The 23,145-nt window shown below is 56.0% G+C and overlaps 4 protein-coding genes across 4 annotated transcripts; all 4 read right to left on the reverse strand.

Moving 5' to 3' along the window:
* Positions 1-6,100: 6,100 nt before the first annotated feature.
* VDAG_05906 (uncharacterized protein) lies at positions 6,101-6,529 on the reverse strand (the record flags this gene model as incomplete). Its single annotated transcript, XM_009655303.1, has 1 exon — positions 6,101-6,529. The coding sequence occupies one exon, from the start codon at positions 6,527-6,529 to the stop codon at positions 6,101-6,103; it is 429 nt and encodes a 142-aa protein (XP_009653598.1).
* A 2,358-nt stretch (positions 6,530-8,887) lies between these two features.
* On the reverse strand, positions 8,888-10,275 carry VDAG_05907 (uncharacterized protein; the record flags this gene model as incomplete). Its single annotated transcript, XM_009655304.1, has 4 exons — positions 8,888-9,166; positions 9,237-9,467; positions 9,569-10,162; positions 10,222-10,275. 4 exons carry the CDS (start codon positions 10,273-10,275, stop codon positions 8,888-8,890), a joined length of 1,158 nt encoding a protein of 385 aa, XP_009653599.1.
* A 136-nt stretch (positions 10,276-10,411) lies between these two features.
* Positions 10,412-11,659, reverse strand: VDAG_05908 (uncharacterized protein; the record flags this gene model as incomplete). The annotated part of the gene is made up of 2 exons (XM_009655305.1): positions 10,412-10,599; positions 10,729-11,659. 2 exons carry the CDS (start codon positions 11,657-11,659, stop codon positions 10,412-10,414), a joined length of 1,119 nt encoding a protein of 372 aa, XP_009653600.1.
* Positions 11,660-13,224: 1,565 nt separating this feature from the next.
* Positions 13,225-16,034, reverse strand: VDAG_05909 (pumilio domain-containing protein; the record flags this gene model as incomplete). The annotated part of the gene is made up of 4 exons (XM_009655306.1): positions 15,788-16,034; positions 15,313-15,715; positions 14,204-15,248; positions 13,225-14,154 (listed from the first exon to the last, which is right to left on the reverse strand). The coding sequence occupies exons 1-4, from the start codon at positions 15,885-15,887 to the stop codon at positions 13,225-13,227; spliced, it is 2,478 nt and encodes an 825-aa protein (XP_009653601.1). The 5' UTR covers positions 15,888-16,034.
* Between the last annotated feature and the right edge of the window lie 7,111 nt (positions 16,035-23,145).

Raw genomic sequence — 23,145 nt, forward strand, 5'->3', positions numbered from 1 at the left:
GGCTACCTTGTCCTGGCTTGGGTGGGGTACGGTGTGTCCTTCCGACTCCTCCCATCTCAAAGATAGAACTCATGCCCCAACGAGGACCACACGATCGGCCAGGGGAGGTACGCTAAAGGTTAGGTACCCATGAAACATTCACAACATTCGGTCCACTGCGTAGGCTCACGCATCAAGGTCGCCCACTGCAATGTATGTAGATACTCGGGCCGGCAGGATAGCAACGTCAGCCTGTCCATGGCATCATACCATACCTAGTCGATCAGATTCGCATTGTCGTGTAGGTAGTGTAGACAAAGCATTTTCATGCCAGTGAAAAGATAGCAGGATTCAGTGATGGCCACGATACCACAAAACCTCACCAGGAACCACCTCTTTGTCAAGAAGCTGGCGAAATCCTGGGCTGATGCCCAGTGCCTTCTAATTTCTTCCGGTTTCTGCGAGGCGGTCAAGTTGGCTCATGTTGCGACTCTTCATTCAATACTTCTGCAGATTTTGCAGACCCGACACCACCCCTGGCTTCGCCCCGTGGACGCTGCAGCAGTGACCCGTCGCCGGGGAACCTGGTTGGAGGCCCGTCCCAGGACGCACGCCGCCCACCTCTGGGGTCGATCATGGGGCGTTCGGAGGCCTGCAGCGTGTGGCACCATCAGAAAGCCAGACAGGCAATGGGCCTGACGAGCCCGGCAGTCTCCCCAGTGCCTGCGCCAACCATTACCGGAACGGGTAATTGGAATCCTCCACGCATTCTCAGCCGCAACTCCCCAAGGCCATGTTTCATTTTATTTTTCGGTGGTCGTCTCAGCTCGTCCAGGCCGAGGTCTATCACGATCGTTCCATGTCTTCCACCGGCAAAATGCGCTGCACAAGTCGATGTCCTTCCAAGACTGCCAATGAGTTCTCTCCACGTCTCAGCGTCCATTATTGGGCTGATTTCCACATCCCTTGGCGCCGGTTCCTAGTCATCCGGGGCCACTGTGGCTGCTGCCCGGCACGATTTTGCCACCCAGTAATTCCCTTGTGCAAATGAGAACCCATTCCGCTGATCACATCACGGCGCCTACCTCAGTAGCGGAGGAGTGTCTTTAAGCACCATGCCGCACTGAAGCCGAAGCCAAGTTGAGAGTACGGGGACGCGTAACAAACCCGTGGAGTCAGTCGTAGGGGCTAGTACGACGATTACTTGTCAGGCAAGGGGCGATGACCTCACTTCTTACTTCGTGATACGAAATGAAGCATCACTTGAAACCAGCACACATGGTGCGGTTGATATGCTCAGATTACGAAAAAAAAAGCATGAAGCGATTGAGTACGAGGGTTTTCACTGCAATTATGTTGCTTCATGAGAATACCGACGCTGCATTGCGGTCATAGCCCCGAGTCAGAGGCTCCCTGATTACGTAGTCTCTTAAACCTTTCGCGAAATCTCATTGTCGATCCTGTCACCAAGATGCCGAACATGTACTGAGGCTCCAAAATACCCTGCCGTCTGCAAATTGAGCCAACAATTTGTTGAGCCCATACGCCTCTTGTGGCTACCAGTTCTGTTGTCGTTGAATGAGGAATCACGTGCCCGGACAAGGGGCCATGTACGACTCACGCTTTGACGCTCCTCCCCGGACAATTGCTTAGGTACCTTACCCATCCATGGCTGTCTGACAGAGACGAAACATAAGCCACCGCTGGCAGCTGGTGCCGGGGTCTTGTGGAAGTCATTCGAGGACCCCAGATGTAGGGCTGAACCATCCCGCCCACACTCGGTGTAAGCCATCCCATCAGGGAGGTGACCCGCTCCTGGTCTAAAGGGCGGCGGGGCTTGGCGACGAGCTTCCGCCGGTCGTACCGTACAGAAGAGAGGTCCTCTCACAGCCGTCGGCAACGGCGCAGTGGAATGCGTGGGTATAACCTTGTTCTCGAGGAGGGGTGGACGCGGACTCCCAAGTCCGGCGTTGCTGCGATTGAAACAGACGCTGGCGCCACATCACATATCCATGTACTAGTTTGATTGGGAGTGGGGGTTCTCCTTCCACTTGGTAGTCGACGTTCGATATTGTTTTGTGATCCGTACGATCCTCGCGAGCGGGTTCTGGGCGACCATACGTCATGAGTTCGTTGCGGCTCTCGGTCGGAGCGTAGGCTCATGAACAGCTCGTCGGGCTCCAATGCTGTCGACGCCTGAGCGCGCTCCATGTTGTCGCGAAGGGATTGGGAGGGACAACGATGGCGGAAGACGGGGGCAATTGACACCCCCACTCACTTACTCTAGAGGGGCCTCGGCCCACTGGAGGATGCCTTTTAAGACAGCCAATTGTAGGGAGCAGGGAGAAAGAGCAGACTTGCCACGGCGTCAATTTTCAGCCGGGCATTGCTAGAGAAACGGGTAAGTTGGCGAATCGGCGCGTCGAGCAGCAATACAGGCTGTTGTCAGAGCGTCCAGTGGTACGCAACAGGGGGGGGCAACAAGCCCTGTATCGCCACGATTGATCACTCCGTCGGCCTTATTTCAAAGACGGAATGAAATGGATTGTCGTCGGATAGGCTGTCCTCGTTTGCACACGATCCACAGGACGTGCAACCTCAAAGCCAAAGATTCCCATTGTGTTGTAGGATTGGCTCGCAGGTGCAGTTAGGTTCAGCTGCTGAGCGCGGTCGGCGTTTGTCGCGGGTGTGTCGATTGGGGCGTTCTCTGCTGGCTAGATGTCAGCACCCGGGAAAAGAAAGGAGAGTCCTCATCAGAGATTGATATATAACCAAGGCAGATTTCCAGGGTCTCGTTGGCCACAAGGACGATCGTTGTCGGTCAGTTTTCAAGAGATGCTCGGCATGTTGAATTCATGGTGCACGCGCCGCGCCCTGGCCACAATCGCATCGCCTGTAGTTGACACGCGACGTTCTCGTGGTCGACGCTTGCCCACTGGTATGGCTGCCCTGACTTGGGGAGGACTTTGAGCTTACGTACCGTATTCAGAGACTCTCATGCATGCGATTGCACTCGTGTTCGCTTGTTCCAAGTCTGTCGCTACTTTCGATGGTATCTGACCGTTGGATGGCTTCTGAAATAACATCAAGCTCGTCGGCAGGGAGCAGGAGTAGTTCGGCACCTTCTCAAGTTCTTGGTCGAGCAATAACTGAACATAGGGTCTTGTTGGGCGTGTAGGCTAAAACCACGTGCAGCAGGCGTGAGGTTCCAGCCATCTAGGTACTTTCCAAAGAGGCCACTATCTCACACCTTGGGGACTTTGTTCGCTGCTGCAATGTCGATGGCTTGATTCTGGAGACGCTTGTTGCAGAAGGCTGGTGGTTTTGAGCACGATTGAGCAAACGGATGGAAGGTTCAAGGCGCCGGCTGCTTCCATCAGTTGGAGGCCTGTAGCGCCCTGCTTGCATGCCAAGCTCCACCCAGATGCGTCGCGAGCTGGGTGACAGGTTTCTCTCTTCTGCAAGAATCGCTGGAGTTGTACAAAGCGTGTCGGGTTCGTGCGATGGCGAAGTAGGCACCCGTTGACCCAGTCTCCTGGGAAGGGGCACACGTCCGAGTCGATCGAGGCATCGCTGTACTGCTCGCAACCGTCAGTCGTTGCGTTCTGAACACTCCTAGGCAAAGGTTTGACGCAGTACCAACAGGAAGAAGCTTGACACCCACGCGACAGAGGTTCCTGACCTTTCGACTGGCGGCGTACCTGTTAGATCGTTCCAGATTGACGCTACGAGACGACGAGGACGAGAACGACTTGTTTCAACGTCGAGACAGCCGCCACTGTTCGGACGCAGAAAACGAAGAGTACGAGATTCGTGCGAGAGAGAGGTGGAAAACATCGAACTTCTTGCCAAAAAAAAAAAAAAAAAAAAAAAAAAAGATACAGTCCGGCCGGTGCACATTCATCTGGGCAAGGCAGGGTCAAAGGGGGAAAGGGCTGGCCGGCTCAGCGGCTGGTCGGGGTGTTGATGGCCACACCACACACGGCAGACAGCCTGAAAAGTTTTGGTTGGCAGCTCTCTTCTGCCTTCGGTAAGGTGACGGTCAACACGTCAGGAATCTCATTTCATTGGTTTCTTTCGCCCTCTTTCTCTCTGCATCCAAGCGGCCTCTGGGTGTAAATGAGCCTGGTCCGACAGGGCAACGGACGGCCCCCAACCTTCGCAACAGTTCCGTCGACACGGATGCAAAAGCGAAAGCTCTGGAAGACTCGCCTCTTTCCTTTTACCTCCCTTTCTTCAGCCATTGAACAGCATGTCGAGTCACAAGGCCGATCATTTCCCCTTGGTCAATTTGAGGTCGCTTGCGGTGCAGAACATCTCGGCGCCTAGAGTCCCTTGGCAACCAACCATAAGTACTCTGACGGCACCGGAAACGGAACCCCCACGAGCGCTTCAAGCAACGGGGAGTCGGCAAGTCGCAAGGGCTAACCACTTTCTGCAAGGCAGAATAGGAAGACCAAGGTGCACATGAGGTGATGGCCGCAGCCCGCGAGGCCTTCTCCTGGCCATTGCCCATATTTCTGTTGGGCTTCTTTCGCGACCGAGCGTGACAACAATCCAGTTTGCGTGTTCGATAATGGCCTCTGACGTCTGGTCCCTGCAGTGCCCCCTTTTTTCGACATGCATTTCAATCGACGAACAGGCTGCCACATTACGCACAGCAGATGAGAGGGTCATAAGTACATCTCCAGCGAAGAAAAGCCCCTGCAGACGTCGAATGCTCCTTGACCCCAGAATGGGCGGTGAAGATCATCGACTCTCTGCATGCTGCTGGGTGTCTATACGTTTATCTCTTCTTTTTGGGTGTACGTCACGCCCCCACAAGCCTGTCAGGGACGGAAGCAACTCAAGTCTGGGTCTCACAGGACCGCAATCGTCACGACGTACATGGTACTAGCCAGCCCTTGCCACCCGCTGTCATCTCTTTCTAGCAGCCCTGATCAACCGGCCTAAAAGTTGGCATGTGTACTACCCACCTGAGATTCATGACCAGGATCAGGGTCCTTGACATCCTCGAGACGGTTACAGCCCTGACAGCTAAGGTACGTCTCTTTGTTTCGCCGGCAGCGTCTTGTGAAAGCTGGGTGAGATTGCCCGGCCCCCTATAATTCCCCTAATTTCCGTGCATGGCGTCCTCGACACCAGCTTGCTCACCGCTCCAAAGACACTCTCTGTAGTCGGGCGAGCAAGCGGGTCTTCGACCGGCTGGTGCTGAAGAGCGACTAACATCAGAAGCAGCAACCTCGATGCAAACCCCTCCCTCCCTGCCTCAAACCCTGCACTCATCAAAGTCCATAGTCTCCCGTAACAACAGCCAGACCCATGCTGCCGTAACCAGGGCATTTGAGTCAGGAACTCATTGTTTTCTCGGTTAGAAGAGAGGCGACCAGGCAAAAACCATCCCAACCTGCTGGTTGGTTGAGACAGACGCCACAGGAGCACCCCTCGAGCTCAGAAACATCCCCTCGCCCCCCTCCAGATTGAATATCACATCCATTCTCTCAGCACGCCATGCGCTTTCCTTAACGCCTACAACGATTCATGCGAGGGACGAGAAACAAGCACAGGCGTAGGGTGGATTCCTTCGAAGGTTGAACGTGTTGGGGGGGCTCGCCGCGAGGTTCGAAAGGGACAACGACCCTGTCGCGTCTCAGCCTGGGCTTTACTGATTCGTAGTACGTTCATGTTCTGTGCAGTATGCGCGCTAAGATATTGGTTGGCCGCAGCGAAGCCAGAATTCTGTCTATCTTGTGTGCCCCAGTTCCCTCCTCTATGAGGCAAGTATGAAACAGCCTGAAGGTGGAGATTCTTCCGCGCTCAAGCTTATGCGTCAAAACGAAATGACAAACAGAGTGCTGGTGATGGATTCTTGCTAGTCTATTCTGCGGCTGTCCTCAGGGCATTTCACCACCTCTTGCCGTCGCCGTGCCATCCACCATGCAGCGGTACACTAGCCAGTCTCAGAGCGAGTGCCAATTACTTTCTCAGACTACACCGATCGACAAAGGGTCAGCAGGGGACCGGCAAGAAGGGAGCTGAGAAGGTCGCCCTACGAGCTCGGTGTCCCGGTCTGGTCACCTTTTTCCTGTGTGCTTGGCAAGTCGCCAACCGTTAGGCACTCCTAGCCCTCCTTGTCGTCCACCGGATCCTTGCCCATAGCAGAAACAGGGGATGAATCCACCCCCTCCTCCTCCTCCTCCTCGAGGATGGGCATGAGCTGATCGGCGATTCGACTTGGAGCTCCGGGGCCTGCGTGTTTGCGAGAGAACGACCATGGGGTGCCAGGCCGGGTGGGGGGGCTGCCCTTGCGCAGGCCATTGTCGTCCGAGCCATGGCAGCACGCGTCCCCGTCATAGTTCAAGGCTGTGGTGTCGATAGCTCCGTGCACATCATTGATAGGTATGGTTGCGATGGTGCCGTCTGCGGCCCGGCCCTGGCCGCTAGGGTCAGAGGGCGTGTTTGGCCCCATTGTCCCGCTGTCAGCCCTTTGGGTCCCGGCGTGGGAGGGTTTCGCTGGCGATGATGTTTGTTGACCGGAAGAACGCCGCATGGCTGAGGATTGCTGTGTGCTCGAAGTAAAGAGTATGGTGCGGGCAGACACGAGCAGGATGAGAGCTTCTGGAGTTGTCAAGGGGGAGAATAATGCTGAAACTCATTGTCCATCTCATGTTATCTAGGGCGAGGATGCACCCCGAATTTTATGTTTCCTCATTGTTCATCGTCGAGTTGGCCGACTTCAGCCGCCCCCGTTGTGTTTTCTCCTTTCTCGTCGTAGGCACAACGCCCACCAGACACATCGTGGGCATTTCCTGTGCGCTCCGCAAGACTGGCGAGCGCAGCGACCGGGGATAGAGGCCACTAGCGCCTCCCGTCCCGCCATGAACTTGGTCTCTCTCGCAACAAGGGTGTTCTCATCATCATCTGGGCAGGATGGGCGGCGGAGGCGGAGTAGAACAGGACATGTCGATCAGGCCCTAGGTGCCTCCGCAAGTAGGTAAGGACAGAATGGCCATCATGATCAGAACTCATGAAAGCCGGCTACCTTGAGATGTGACCAGGAATGTGCCCGTGTGCGAGTCCAGGTACAAGCCGGGGTGGATGGGTCAAGCGGGTTCGACACCCATGTGCGACGATCTGCCGCAAGACCTTGTACTACCATAGACGCCACCAGAGACGAACGTCTTACCAGGGACTTACTATCACAGGGGATCACCACTATTGCCAGCCGGAACCCTGGGTCGCTAGCACTTGGGGGCCGGCTGTCGTGTTTTGCTTGCACTCAAACGTGCGGACGGCAGAGATTTATCCCAATAGTGGCATGCACGATTGTGTGCGCAGGATGAAAAAGACGGACGTGCGCCGGGCTGGCGACTAGTGACGTTGAGCTTCAAAAAGATAAGTCAACATCTTTAATCTTGGTGTTTTTTTTTTTTTTACATTGGCAATGTCAAGAGGCGCCACAAAGGACGAAAGCTGCCATTGCGTGTTCGATGACTGAGGCCGTCAGGTTTCAGACGCAGGCAAACCGGTGAGAATCCGCGGCCACGACTGCAGCTGCTGGGCTCTGCCCGCGTTGTCGTGTCTTCTTCAGCGATTTCTGGGAACGTTGGCGTTCGAAGTGCGGCATCGAGTCTGACTCGGGCCCATGGCTTCACTGCCTTACTCCACTGTTGGGGATACAGCCGGTTGCTATCTTCCTCGAGCGTTCGTCTCTCAGACCAGGATCAAGCTTTGTTCTTTGTCCCTAGAGCGCTCTGGCCTGTATACGAGATGGCCCTTGCCCTGTATGAAAGAGCCATTGTCCCTCCCAACTCGATGGGACGGGGAGTGTGTGGAGTGGCCACTCAAGGCAGGTTGATGGTCAGAACTTCAATTCTACATGCGTGTTGGTTGAAGCGCAACTCGTGGGCTACTTCATTCCATCTGTGAGCCCCTCCTTGATTTGCCACTCATCCTTGAAGTCTCAGACTACTGTGGAAAGGTGGCGCGGCTACCTCATCAGGCATATAGGGGGGCATTGCCTTGGGAGCCGATTGGGAACCATGCTTCCGCTTGACAAGGCTATCTTCAGCCTCTGATCAGGTCCCACTTGGGATGTCAGTGTATCTCAAGCGTCCCACAGGAAGGGTGTCATGGAGCGAAGAGAAGGGTCAGTGGGCTGAGGACGGAAACCGGCTCATTGGGGATCGGCGCCATCAAGACCTTGCAGTCTCCCGCGGGTTGAAGCGAGCCAGGGAGGGGTGCACTCGGCTGTTGATGCCGTTCTTGACAGGAGCCATCAAACAAGTCCAACCGAAACGCACAGACAGCGTGCCGACTTGTGCGCTGCTCGGTGACCTGATTGATCGTGTTGGCAGTTGGCGAATGTGGTGCAGAGCATGGGTCTGTGTGGTGTTGTAGGAGCGAGCAGCGGAGGGGGCTCAACAACTACGAGGGGTCGCCGTGTTGGCAATGTGCCAAATAGCTTCAGAAGACCTGGTTGGTGGTGTTCAGGAGCACTTACAACGTCAAGCCTGCCTTGGCGGCTGTTTGGGGTATGACTTTTGTTTCTCTTGGTAGGCGTTCAGGAGGGTGATCTACCACACGCGTCCGTGTCCTGAGATTACTCCCCCAAAGCGCGTCACATCTTGACGGGGAGACGGGGGGACGGAGACCTGCCGGCCTCATCGCACGACTGGCCCTGACGCCCTACAATACCTAGACAGTGCCTTGATTGCCAGGGTGCCATCGGCTCACGGCGAGTGTCTTTCGTGCCCTGTCACTCGCATGCACACCTGCCTGGCACAAGGAAATGGTGTCTATAGACTCAAGTAAAATTTCCTTCTAGATCGATCATGTCCTGTGCGGTCCGTCTAAGGGTATCATCATACCGCACCATGGCTATCGTACACCGACAAGCAGGCCTTGTCTAGCTCGCCGCCAAGATCTCCGCCGCATCCGGCGCGGAACTGTGGTCTCGCTTGCCGTCCGACGCCCGCAGCACCTCAGCCTGCCTCTGCAGCCGCTCGGCCTCCCTCTTGTTCTCATGGCTCACATAGGTGCCATAACGCAGCGTGCCCAGCGTCAGCACGGCCATGAAGAGGATACCCAGGACCGATCGCCGGATGAGCACCCAGCGCAGGCCTTCAATCTCCGACTTGGCGTCGCTGCTCAGCGAGATACTGATCTTGTAGTTGATCTGCTGAATCTGGGTGTGTGTCAGTGTCCGAAAGAGTATCCTCTACTGCAGAGAGAGGGGGGGAGGCCGCGGTACGTACAATGCTGTCGACGCCCTTCTGCTCCTCGCTCACCGCAATTTTGCGGTCGTTGAACATGCCGCGCACATTATCATTCAGCGTAAGAACCTCCTGGCTCAGCGACTGCGTCAGAATGTCCACCTCGTGCTGCAGCAGGGTCCGCTGCTGCCTCATCTCCTCGTCGGCGATGCGCTGGTTGTTCTTGACCTCGGTGCTGAGCTCCGAGCACGCGGCGCGGAACAAATACGTCTCCTATCAGACTTGGTCAGCACATGTCCAACCCTGGCCGACGAATGCACAACGCCCCCCCCGCCCCCCCCCCCTTCCTCAGAGGCAGCGCCACGTCCACTCACGTTCTCGACGTCGCTCTTGCTGACGAGGCTGTCCTGCGCGACGTCCAGGTTCTGCGCCAGGATCCGCCGCACGGCCTTCATCACCGACGTGGCCTGCACCTCGGTGTACCCGCCGGCCTGGAGCTGCCGCACGAGCGAGTAGCTGTCAAAGTGGTGGACGTAGGGCGGCGGCGACAGGTGAGGGTGCTGGCGCGCGCCGCCCTCGTCGGTGCCGGGTTCGGGCATCTGCAGCATGGCCTCCAGCGGGCCGCTCTTCTTCGCATCCTGGCGCGCCTCCTCGCGCGAGTCGGACGCGGCGGCATCCTTCCCTTGGGCGTCGGACTCGGCGCTCGTGTCGGCGGGGCCCTGTGCTGTCGGAGGGGGCGGCTGTGCCTCGGCAGCTGGCTCGGTGGTAGGGGTCGTGGCGGCGGCGGCGGCGGCGGCGGCGGCGAGCTCCGAGTCCTTGGCGAGCGCTTCGGGGCTCGGAGGCGCGAGGGGCGGCCTCATCTCGTCATCTTCGGCCGGCGCGGGGCAGAGGCTCGACGGCCTTGCCGTGGCGGCGGGCGACGGGGGGCGCGCGGTGCGAAGGCTGTCGAGAAGACGGCGCGCTGGCGTCTGGGGTCGGCGTAGCGCTTGCGGGATGTCCTCGTGGCCTGGACGACGCCGGTGCTGACCCGCAGAGGACGGAACAGAGGCGGGTAGAGAAAGGTCAAGCGCGCTGTCGACATGGTGGTGTTGTGTGCAGGTGTTCGAAATGGAATGGCTGAGCCATGCCATGACCATGACGTTGGACAAGGCATGGATCGAGACTCGGCACTTGCCTATGGTTGGGTCGGTCCGGATGACCGCTCAGGCGGAGGGGAATCAATCACGTGGCAGCTGGAGCGGGTCAACCAGCATGAGAATTTTGAACATCTTCCGAAGAATATTGAATATCTTCCGAAGAATATTGAACATCTTCCGAAGAATATTGAATATCTTCCGAAGAACTTGAACATCTTCCGAAGAATTTGAACATCTTCCGAAGAACTTTGAACATCTTCCGAAGAATTCTGAAGATGAAGAAGAATCAGCCACTGTGGACCGGCAATGCACTTGCGACATGTCACGCCATGGCAGATTCAATTGTCCTTGGGGGCGAAACCCATGTTCTCTCTTTACTACCTTACTTCCTGACACACCCAAATCCCTTCCCGCTGTCTTTAGCACAGCAGTTTCGTGCTGGCCCCTCGCATCCGCCACACGACTACAGGAATGGGGTTTCAGTGCTGCGTTGGCCTTGGTCGGCGATGGGCGAGAGATCATGACGTTCTCGGGCATCATGGTACCGTAAACGACGCCCGTGTGTCGCATCTTCGACTCTATATCAACAAGTTCTTTCATGACCAGCATGCGCTGGTCATCGTTTCCCGCATGAGGGCCCGGGACAAGCGCAGGGATGCGGTTATACGGCACGGTGCATGATGCGCGCATCGTCGAGCCGTCAATGTGCTCGAGGAGAATAAGGCACACAGGTCTATATTTGCCCGCGATATGGCTGCGCATCGGCATCGTGAAGGCGCCGTAGTACTTTGGTGCGAACTGGCCGTCCGTGCCCATCGTCTTGAAGTGCTGGTAGACGGCGGCCTCCCTGCTGAGATCCATGTCGGCCTGCCTGACAACATCGCTGGCATACGGGAGAGCACATGCCAGGAAAGGGTAGTAGAGCGGGTCGTAGATCTTGGCAACAACGCGAGCTGGGATGCCTTTATGCATCTGGCCCAGATTAAGTTTACAAACGACAACCTGTGAGCCCCTCTCCTTGGTGGTCTTGATGGTCTTCTCGATGGTCAGGCCGATGTGCTGAGAAGACTTGGTACCATCATCCGTTGGCCATGCGGCACCACGGGGAAGACACTCGGCGACCAATTGGCTTCTGGTCTTGTGCTGCTTGATCACGGCATCGCCATCGCCATCGAAAGTCGAGGAGGGATCAGAAGGGCGATAGTAGGAAGGACCATCGAATGGTTCAGGCGCCTCGTGGGGAGTGATCATTAACTCGCGGCCTTGGTGGTAGGGGAAGTCTTCATCGTGGTAGGTGTCCAAAGGAGGCATCCACGGATGGTTGGCCATAACGACGTCGCTAGAGAAGGAGGTACGTTGACGAGACACGGGTCATGAAAATGGCGTACGAAAGACGCGACCTTACAAGTCTTGTGTGGCTAGGGCTTTGGGGAGTGTCAGGTGAAGTGCTGAAGTACCTTACCTTTTAAGGTGCCTTAGGTAGGTAGGTAGGTACCTGGGGAGAGGTGATGAAGAGGACCAACTTGCTGGCAAAAGGTCAAGTTGTCAGCAAAAAAAATATATCAACAAAAGAGAAACACGAATTGCTATCAGACAGTGAATGCAAAGAAGGCAAGGTGGACAAGTATTATGTCTTGTGGAGGGGAAGGCGTATTCTTTATAAAGAGGCGTGCGGACGGCAACTATTTGTCTGGCGTGTGGGGCGCCCCAGGTGTCTAGATATGTTATTTGGATACCAGGATACCTTACTTGGATGAATATCTTGGGTTGCTCACTGCGTCACGTTGAAGGAAATTTGAGTTTAGGTCTACCAAGTTGCCCGCCGCTCTCCATCATTTCTCAGCATGTACAATTTATGTCAGTAGAGTTCCATTGAATAAGGTACCTAATGATCATGTTATTGAAGGCCTTGGTTTCCTACACTTTATGAATCATGTGCCGCATCGAGAGTGTTCCTGTCTCAAGTTCTGATCAACTCAGTCGCTATGAGTCGCGGAAGCACAATAAGGCAGTTCCTACTTGGCTCCATAAACGTAGGTAGGCGAGGAAGCGAGACTGTAACCCGAGTTATAAACGGCAAAGTATGGTTATCATCGACAGTGGAAGTGTATAGGATGGCGATGGCCTGTTGCGATATGCCCTTCTTGTTAGCCCTGGAGTCCAGTCAATGATACGATTCACACAAGACCTGCTTTCTTTGCATGTATTGATCGATTGCGCGCACGGGTCAACGTATGCTGACATGATCTTGATTTGCATACTGTAGTGGTACTACACAAACCGGGATTGGCATCACATGTTGATGCAGCTATCAATGCTAGTTCACGCCAGTACTACAGATTCCCATGCACCGGTGCACCGCCCTCCCAGCAACTAGTGTATACCATTTTAATGTCCCAGCCAAAATGTTCACCCCATCGTGGCAGCCGTAACAGGGCCACCAAGCATCATCCATACCCAAACCCCAAGACCATTATGAGGGACTGCCCGACGTATCCCTCGATCTTACGGCGAGACAATGAAAACCCAAAAAAGAACACGTGGTAAATGAAGAAGGGGGAAAAAAAAACCCGTAACGTCTTGCGCCGTATGAGTTTTGCTGTCCGGAGAACCCGGCCGCCTCATGGTCCGGGCTAGCAGTTGTAATGGCCGTATTGTCCAGTTCTCTCGCAATATTCGAGGCCGTAAATTCAAAGTGAAACTGTCATGAACATGTGATTAGGAATTGTAGTGACGCCATGCCCGCAAATCGGATACAGGCGTTGTGGCCGGTCACGGCTGTCAGGGGCGCCTGCCAGTGACACGGCCAAGTAATGTTGTAATACATTGTCGAAGAGACCCATGGTTGATGGACTGTTGATGAGATCCAACTAAAATGATACGGCGGGTATGCTTTAGGCATCCTCGACCTGCACTTGGAGGCTAGCACCGCGTGGGTGAAGCTGGGCCTTGCGATCCTCCTCGGCTGTCTCGCCAACGGCGCTCGCGTTCGTGCTGGGCGGGCTGCTGCTCTGAGGACTGTTAGGCTCCATCGTCAGAACGGGTGTGGGGGCTGACGAATCAACCTGCAGAGCCGGTGTGTTCTGTCCAGACATCGCCTTGCTACTGCCTGGACGGGGAGGAGCGGGGGAAGAAGCGGCGAAGATCAGGCGGTCGATCGCAGCGATCTGGCGGCCAGTGCTGGTCTTCTTGAGGGCGATGAACTGGGGCTTCATTTCCTCGATAAAGGCTTCGCGATCGGCACCATCAAGCTGGTTGAGAAGCTTCTGGATAACATAGTTGCCATACTGATCCTTCATCATCAGCTGGAGGGGGCTGGTGCCATCAGGCCCCATGGTAGTAAGTTGCTCGCGGATCGACTTGCGCTCCTCGGGTGAGCCATGTTCGATACACTTCTCAACAACGTTGGACGCAAACTTGTGCTTCGACAGAGTCACCAGCTGTGACGTGACCAGATGAATCATCTTGGCCCGGTCCTCGGGCTTGCCGTGCTGAATGACATGCTGGGTGACATAGTTGCCGTATTGATCGGTGATCAGGACCTGGGCCGAGTTGTGGAGCTCTGTGAGAATGACCTCCTTGTCTTGGTCTGTGCCGTACTCTAGCATACGCTGAATGACGCGGCACCCGTACGTGTGCGCGGCGAGCTGGCTGACCTGGCCGCGGAAAGAATCCATGACAAAGTCGATATACTGACGGGGGACCAGCTCGATGACCTTCTGGACAACGTGGTTACCATTCTGGTCCTTGACAACCTTGACGATATCAGGCTGGAGCTCGTCGACCAGCTCCGCCTGCTGCTCGACAAGCACGTGCTCAAGAGCCTATTCGAGTTAGTTTGGATGATACCGGGCGACGACAGCGCGAACATACCTTCTGCACTACGCGACAGGCGTACATCTGCATCGACAGATCCACGACCTTGCCCTTCATCTGCGCAGCCAGCACCTTCTTCTGAACCTGGTTGCCGTGTTCAAAGAACTTCTGGATGACGTAGTTGCCGAACACGTCCTTCATCAGCTGAACGGCGTTGGGCTCGATCTCGCGGAAGATCTGGTCCTTCTCATCGCTGTTGGCCGTCTCGAGCTTCTGCTGAATGAACCTGGAGCCGTGTTGATCGCCGCTGAACTCAACAACGTGGCCATAGATGTCCTTGAGGTCGTAACGCTTGTTCGACTTTGAACTCGACCTGAACTCTTCCAAAAGCACACTCCGCACGCCTTTGCCAGAGTCCTGGTCCTTGGCGGGCCGCGCGGGGACGTGTCCCGTCAGGGGGTAACCCATGGGCAGACCATAGCCGGGAATCATGGGCGCCCGGCCGGCAAAGTCGTACAGGCTGGGTGGGAACTGTGCAGGATACTGGCCCGTGTAGTACGGTCCAGGGAAGAACGGTTGAGCCTGGGGCTGCATGTAGGGCGCGGGGGTACGCCTCTCAGCGTCGGGTACCATTCTCGGATCCCGGTGGGCGGCTCGCTGGCTCCAAGGGTCGGTGGGGTGCGGCGAGTACGACTTGGGCACGTTGGCGACACGGTAGGCGGCGGGGGCCGGGGAGTAACGGTCGACAGACGGGCGCTTGCTGGCCAGATACTGCGTCATGTAGTCGCTGTAGACGTCGGGGGCATGCTGGTTGAAACCACCAAGCCAGGGCTGCGATCCAGGGTTGAGCTGGAACGACTGCCCGTTGCCGCCGTTGGACAGGACCTGCGACAGCGCCGTGGCATCATCAAGGGTGAGGCCTTTGCTGAACTGGCTCGACAAGTCTGCTTCATCCATCCTGCCGTTGGTCATGTAACTTCGGCTGTTGTTGTTGTTGTTGTTGTTGTTGTTGTTGTTGTTGTTGGTACTGTTGCTCTGTGAAGGGAAGGACGAGGAGTGGCCAGGAATGGAGGGACGCTGGGCATGAGAGGCAATGGAGTTGCTAGGGGTATGTCCGGAGAGATAGCCAAAATGTGTCTCGGAATGCGGGAGGCGAGTGGTGAGACTCCTCCGAGTGCCTCGAAGGAGGAATGCTGCCATCTCGGGAGGGCGGGGCGCCCACGGCACCCATGGTCATGAAGGTGCGTTCCTGCGAACCGCGCTTCTCGTGCCTGGCGAAACCGCGCTCAGCCTCGTAGGCGCCAAAGTTGGGACCATAGCTCGAGTTCTCCTTCTCCTCCTCGAGGAACGACTTGGGTCGTCCATTCGCGAAACGCGCTTGGCCGAACGCACCGTTGGGATTATCGAAGAAGAGGTTGTCGCGTGTACGGGTGGGCGACGTGCTGCCTGACGTCGATCTGGTTTGCGTGGAGTCAGGGTTCCACGGCCGCGTCGTGGTCCACGCAGAGGTGTCGGCTTGCGAGTCGGGGATGAGAGCACCAGAGCCTGTGGGCAGGGCGTTGTCAGATGCTACGACGGCGAAGTGTTAGCCCAAGCTACCTTACGCGAGCGATGCGCTCTTCTGCCTGCAGAGAGACCTACCTCGCTTGCTCCCTTGGTAGGCATTCTCCCAAATGCCCTTTGTCGATGGGCGGAAAGCCGCCATACCCTTGGCGGGGTTGTCGTCGCGTGTGTTGTTCATGTTGAAGTTTCCGAAGCCTCGTGCTCGTGCCTAGTCAAACGAGCGCAAGCGTCAGTAATCGGGCAATGGATGGCACATGGGCGATGGAGATGCAGAGGCAGAGGCAGAGGCAGCGTTGCGAGGATGGAAAGTTCAACCTGCGTCAGCGTCGCAGAGGCTTGGGGCTTCCGTGCTGAGCCAGCGAATCAAGCCTTTGAATCGCTGGTGCGCTAGGGATCGGTCTTGTGGGCGCGCGGCCTCGGACGACCTTACGCCCCTCTCCTCCCTCTGCTCCATCCTCCCTTTCCAGTTGTAGACTGTCGCTCGCTTAAGGGGGCCCATGTTTGACTTACCGCGGTTGTCATTATGTTGCGTTACTTTGAAGGGCGGGAGAATCGAATCACTCTATCGTTGAAAGTTACGCTGGTCTAGCCAGCTGGGCAAAGACTTTTTGTCCTAAGTGGAATTGCGATGTACGTGCGTCTCTCGGGGGCGTGCTCTGCGACAGCAAATGTGGGCTTCGAGAGTCAAAAATAAGGGCAACCTGCGCCTAGGTAGTGTTTGGTCGTCGTCGTCGTGGTGAACGGCGTCGGTCTATTATATACGCTCTTGTTGTCTGCGCTTGTAGCAGAAGAGCGAAAGTAAATTAATACGTGCGTCAAGTCACCTCTTTTCGTTCTAGAGTGGCAAAGACCGGTGGCTGTCAGCTAGGTACGGGCCCTGGGGGCTGGAAATCCGTGAGGGTGCAACGATGCTGTGTGTGTGTGCGCGTGTATGTGTGTGTGGTTTCGGAGATGTGAAGAGACGGGCGGACAGAGACGAGACGAAGTGATCACAAGGGGGGGTGGGGGGCAAGAGTATGGGGCGAGATCTGGTTCTAGTACCAGAACTCGTGGTCCTCTGTGCAGGCTCGGCTGGCGATGCTCGAGGTTGATTGAGGGCGACCAGGGGGGGTTGTGGAGGACAGAAGAAACAGACTACCTAGGAACAGGGGAGTATGGTGGATGAGGAGGAGGAGGAGGAGGAGAAGTAGTAGGCGCGAGCAGCGAGCACAGGGCAAGACAGGATGAGGGTTGTTCGAAGCGCGCTGGGGTTGGTGGTGGTGCATGAAGCGACACCAGATGAATTGAATCGCCCCCGATTTTCAGAGTGCTGCGTTCTTGAAAGCTTGCTTCTGGGTGCTGGCAGGGTGGAGATGGGGGGCGGTACGCAATCGTAAACCTCAAGGGTGTTTGTTGGGTTGGTGAAGGAATGCTTGTGACCCACGATGAAAAGGCAGAAGCAAAAAAAAAAAAAAAAGTCATCAACGTACCAGACACGACGGTATTCGAGCCCCAAAACTCCCTTTTCCGTCGAGATCCTTCGACTCCTTACTTCTCCTGGCTGTGACGCAGTATGGTCGATCTGCAGTTCGAGGACGGGCAAGCCGTCTTCCGTGGGACAGGGGTGCGCAAAAACGAGTGCGCAAAAACGACTCGACAGTGGCTGATACCCGTGTGGTTGTCTCCGCAGCTAGAAACTGGGCCGCGAAAAATAGGTATCGTTCTCGCGCAAGATACTCGGTTGAGGCTCAGGATGGAACACCACACTGAGTGATGAATTGCCTGGTACTTGGAAAGGCTTCCAGCAGACTACGAGGAACTGCGTGTCGTCGTGTCTTGCTGTCGAAAGAGCGGAGAGCCTGCTTGATACAGGAAAAGAACTAGGATCAGGGGAGATGGATGTCCAGGGAGGTCCGTCAATGGGCGCGGTCCGCTGGTAAACGAGATCCAGTGATGTAGGGCTAGCTGGCAATTCAGCTGACGTGCAGCTTGACTTGCTGACTTGGTCGACGGTCTGGTAGCGTGGAGGCACACTACACGTGCAGACACGATGATGATGATGATGATGATGATGCTCTTCCTGCTGCTGCTGCTGCTGCTACTCAAGCCAACTCCTCGTCTTCTCGTTGACGCCTGGGTTCTTCTCGCCCAAACACAGGAGTGCAGATCAAGGGGGGCCGTTGTTGGAGGGCCTGGCCCAGGGGGTCGCAGCACGGCGGGGACGATAAGTGGATGACTGTCACGGGTGGGGGGAGGGCTGGCTGGCTTGGGGGCTTCGGAATTAATTAAGGTGCTGGTTAGTGTTGACAGGGACCCAGAAAAGCCAAGAGATGGGAACTGGATACTGCCAAGACGGTAGGGTGCTCGTGTCGCGGTGTAGGTAGGGTTTGTTTCCCAGCCACGGTTCGCAAGGGAGGGCAAGAGAGGCGTTCGTGTTTCGGAAGCTTCGAGCCTGATGGCGTGCAGAAGAATGGAAACCTGGCGAAGGGAATATCTGGCGTGCGTTGTCGAGCGGAGGGGCGGGTAGTTCCTTTACTGATAACTTCCAAGTGATGGACGTGTGTCCCGTGTCGTCGATCGATCTTGATTAGGCTTGTGATGTTCGGCGCGGCGCAGCTTCGTCCGGTGCCGTGGAGGAATATGATTTCAAGAAAATTTATAGAGTCGGTCGACTCGTGTGTAGTAGATGCAGATCTGCAGAAGCTTTGTTCGTGGATGCAGCTATGTCGTGCTGTGCGGATGCCAATGCTTTGGGTCAAGCCCCAAGAAATGGGCTTCTTCGACGTCGATGTGTACAGAGCAAGGGAACGTACAGTACGTTGAGGGACGAGTCGATCGAGTACGAAACCCAGACCCCTTTGTGTGTTCTAGATGGTCGATATGTGAGGCGCGAGCAAAGTACGGATGGCAGAAATAGCGGCAGCGGCGATGCTGAATACACTTTTCTCGCCCGAGACTTGTGAGGATGAGCAGCAACTCGGTGGGAAATGGCCGGGCTAGGGACAGAATGGCAGAAACGTGCAGCGCTGGTAACGAGGCAAGCAACTTTTTGTACTTCAGCAACGTCCAATTGTCGGGCTGTTGTCTGTCTTTCGGTCTTTCGGTCTTTCGGTCTGTGACTTTGTCGTCTCGGCTTGTGTCACCTGCAACAGAGGGCGCAGGCGTGAGAGTACAGAAGGTCCGGATTGTCGATTATATGGCAAACCAAGCAACAACGCAGGTACTTAGATACTGTACTTGTACTGTATGTGCGGTATATGAACAGAAAAGATGGCCGACGCGTTGTCGTGTGTACTTGAGGGTGATGATCTAGACGGATGGATGGATGGTGCAACGTTGACCAAAAGGCGTACCGACCAGCGCAGTTTTGTATTGGTGAAGGGGGAACGAACTGAACTCGACCTGGGCTTGGAAGGGTGCCATGGCAGATGAGGCCCACAAGGGACATGCCAGAGGGAACAATATCGAGGGACGTGACGGGTCCAGACGGCTAGCACTTGGACGAGACTATCGGCATCGTCCTAGTCGAGGGTCTCTCCTCACAAGGCACCTTGTCCACCGCAACAGATTACTCAGGTACCATGTATGTATGCCCTTGACCGACCTCGACTCGGCTACCTTACGGATGACAACCAATGCACGGTACTTTCCCCCAAAGCTGCCTGCCTGTCGCCCCTCTCTCTGTTTGTGCCGCTGGGAGTGAGCACTGGATACCTAGGAAGGTACCAAGACAGAGCGCGCCGTCGTCGAGGCACAGATTCCCTCCCCAGGGAGGATGAGGTCGAGGGCGACTTGGGCCCAGTGGAACCCGTGCAGGCAAAGACAACAAACAGGCATAGCAAAAGGCATGGTCGACCACATTTGGATCCTCTTCCCCCCCTTGAGCAGCGACTATTTCCCCTCCTCAACCAAGGGGTGGCCCTCAGGCTTCGGCCAATACCCAGACGGGGAAACGCGGGAGGCCCAAGTTGGAATGCTGTAATGTCGTGTCTGCGTCGCGCTTGCGCGCTACCATTCTTGGTGTGCGCTGTTTGGTGTTTGACGCATGAAATGATTGCCAGCGGCGACGCCTGTCGTTTGGTCATCGCTGGTGTTGGTGCTCAAGTCTTGGTACCTGAAGTACCGTAGCTCCAAGAGCCCGTCAACGTCCAGCTCCTCTAACTAACTGTCTGGTCTGATCGTAAACTGGATGATGAGATGGTAACGCCAGGGTCCAAATGGCCCCAAAATCCTGACTACCTGCCTGTAGCCCCAGGGCCCCGCTCCAGGGGTCGCGCACGCCCCCAACCCCCTAACCGCTCGCCCTCAGCGGCCTTTGGTGGAGGTGCCCAACACCAACATCACCCTTCGATGCTACTGCTTGCCTGGGGTGGAAGGTACCCGTCCTTAAGGTGGTACCCAAGGCACCTAGGTAGGTACCTACCTGTAGGTAGGCAACGAAAGAACTATGCAGTAGGCTCGCCACCCTTTCATGCTCCCTTCTTTTCCCCTGCTGTGCCCCGTTATCTGCGTGCCTCAACTCCGCAGTCGGCAGCATGTACATGTAGCAACAGCACCAAATCTGCGTGTACATGTAGTAGATAAAGTCTGCCAACAAGCGATTCGGGCAACCTGTCATGGCCTCGCCCACTGCTAGACCATCACACGACTTGTGTCAAAGATTGAACCCCAGATCCAATCTTCCTTGCAAGGCCCGACATCTTCCCGCACGCGTGCGCCCCCCCATCAGCTCCCCCGCTCTGCAAACCTCCTCTGAGGTCCAACCCCGGACAGGCCCACTGGGGGGGACGTTGTTCCAGTGTTTCAGCTTCCCGACGCCGCGTTGCCTGCTTTGCAACAGTCTTTTAGGATGGGGGGTCAAGAAGCACGTCAGCCCTCGCCCTCTGGCAACTGGGATCATCGCCAATGGCTGGCTCGTGCCGCCGAACGCAGAACACACTGCACGTGGCCGACTGGGCTCCCCCCTCCCCATCCATCCATCAAACGAGCATAAAACGACCGTTTGTAAAACGCTTCACGGATGGCTGACAGGATATGCCCAGCACAAAGCTCATCTTAGCCTAGGCCATATCGTGTTTGCTTTCTGCCTGCGCTTTCGACGGCCATGGCAGCTCAGTCCTGTTGCTTTGCTGCCCGTGCTGCCCGTGTTCACCGTCAGTCCTTATTGAGACGCGGGTACGAGACATCTCCAGGTTTGAAAGTCGGCGGTACTACGCATGAAAACCTGCACGACCTCAGGAAGCTCCAATCAATCTTGTCACCACTCGCTTTGGCGGTCTCGGCCAGCAGCGACGGTGTTCCCGCCGTACATTCGCGCCAAACAGAGCCCTTGATCCGCAAGCCTTGTTTTCATCGGCGGGAGGAGGAGGAGGAGGAGGGAGAAGAAAAGGAGAAGGTGGGTTGTCGTCGTCCACGAGCCAAATAACCCACTTTGGGCAGTCTTCCTGTTGCGACTTCATACAATCGGACAGCACCATCGTCCTGCGAGCGCTATGACGAAAATTCTCAATGCATACAGAAGGACACGGCGATATTGCCAAACTGAGTTCGTACGTGATATTGGCATACCTCTCTCTATTATGACTAGGAAGCAGCCAGCAAAGTGGGTTCCATGCGGATACGCCCTGTACCAAGCGATCAAGGTGTCAGTCAGGCTTTTGGGGAGGACACGTTGGGTCCCGTCCGACGAGGTCAAATGCCCACATACGTAGGTTTGTGTAGTAGATAGTTAAGGTTCGCCCGCGCAGGGTGAACAAAGGCAACCACCAGTACGTGCAGGCAGAGGCGTCAGAGGCATTGGTCTCAGTCACAAAAAAATTTTCGCGATGCTGTGGTACACTGAGCCATCAGTTTGCCAATAGCGTCCCTTGCGAAGTTCACCGCCTGTTGTAGGTCTTCAAGAAATATGAATCGCTGGACAGAAGCGTAGACAATGAAAAGCCACCTGCTTATTCGGTGGCGCAATAGGGCGAACATTGATACGTGAAGATTTCTCTCAAAATGGTGGGCCTGTTGAGTGTCGCGCCTCGCAGTGTTCGCCTCGATTCTTGGTGACAGGCCAACAAAGCTTTGGCAGAGGGGCGACGGCTGCATAGAACCCCACCCCTCTGGTAGCTTCGAACTGCGGATGCGGGACCTTGAGAGGCAGAACACTTCCGAGGTCATTCTTGAAGTCGTCGAGCGGTTTGTGGACGCTGTGATGCAGCCACCACATCATCTTACCAGCCGCGTACTTCGGGTGCGTGTGGCGTGGGATGGGTTGCGGTGAGAGCTCCACGGCAGCAAACGGTCGGATGTCATGGGCGAGACGCCGGAACGACTACGGCGCAAAGCCCAAGCGGGCACGGCGTCTTGCCAGTCACGATGAACGCGAAGCGCCGTCATGCTTCCTTTCCTGTTGCTTGTGTGCACAGCCGTACCCATCGCCTACACGTACCAAAGGCAAGGTAGGTACTGTTCCTAGGTACCTATGGTAGGTGGGCAAAGTAAGGTAGGGGCCCGGAATGAATGCTTCATGCTGATGCCTTGCCGTTATCGATATCGATGACTGACGATGTAGATGGGTCGTCATTTGAATGCCTTGTCATCTCGTGCTTTGGATCACCGCGGACAGTGCAGTGAAGGAGGAAGATCGACGAGCAAGAAAGGGGTTGATGGAGGCGGTGAAATGCCGGACTTTGGACGGACAGTTTGATGAGGCTCCATCGCGCCATCATCGGTTTTGCCCAGCAATCCTGCTCTGATCGAGGCCTAGACATTCCGTGAGAGCGAGCAAGGCGCCGCTGAGGCCAGTGCACTGCCGCACAGCACGCAGGCCAACAACCCACAGGCCACCTGTTGCAGGGCATTCATCAGCGAGCTTATCTGACAGGCCAATAGACGACTGGCGTTTCGACCTCAGTGCCCCTCACCTCTCCACCAGCTCGAGGCTCGAGGCCCGTTGATTGGGTACTTAGTCGAAATTGCAAACGCTCGTGCAAGCCTGTACCCTCGAATCCGAAGGCACCTTGTTCCCGCCCTGGTCGCCTGGCAAGCCTGGGTCATCACTGGCCCACCAAAGAGTCCAGGCTCTTTGTGCCTTGTGGCCAATGAGAGGGCTCTCGCGCCTTCTTCCCCTGCATCCCGTTGCCCAGCTTGGCTTCCAGAGCAGGCGCAGGTCATTTCCCCTGACCCCGGCCCACCTCCACTGAAGTCCACCTTCCCTGTACCGTGATTGCCTCGTTGCTCCTTCTTCTTTCTGCTTATCCCCAGCACCCTTTCCCTTCGCTCCCTTCGCTTCCTCTCCTCTCCTCCCGTCGCTCTTTACCATCGCCGTCGATTGTCGCTGTCGTCGTTGTCGTCGTCGTCGAAGTCGCATCCTCGACAGTATCACCTGGTGTCTTTTGGGTTCATCCCTCGCCATTCCCTAATAACCCCCCCTTCCAACCTCTTGGATTTTCGACTTCACTCTTTTAGTC

Source organism: Verticillium dahliae, genomic scaffold (assembly GCF_000150675.1).
Source record: "Verticillium dahliae VdLs.17 supercont1.11 genomic scaffold, whole genome shotgun sequence".
NCBI lineage: Eukaryota > Fungi > Ascomycota > Sordariomycetes > Glomerellales > Plectosphaerellaceae > Verticillium > Verticillium dahliae.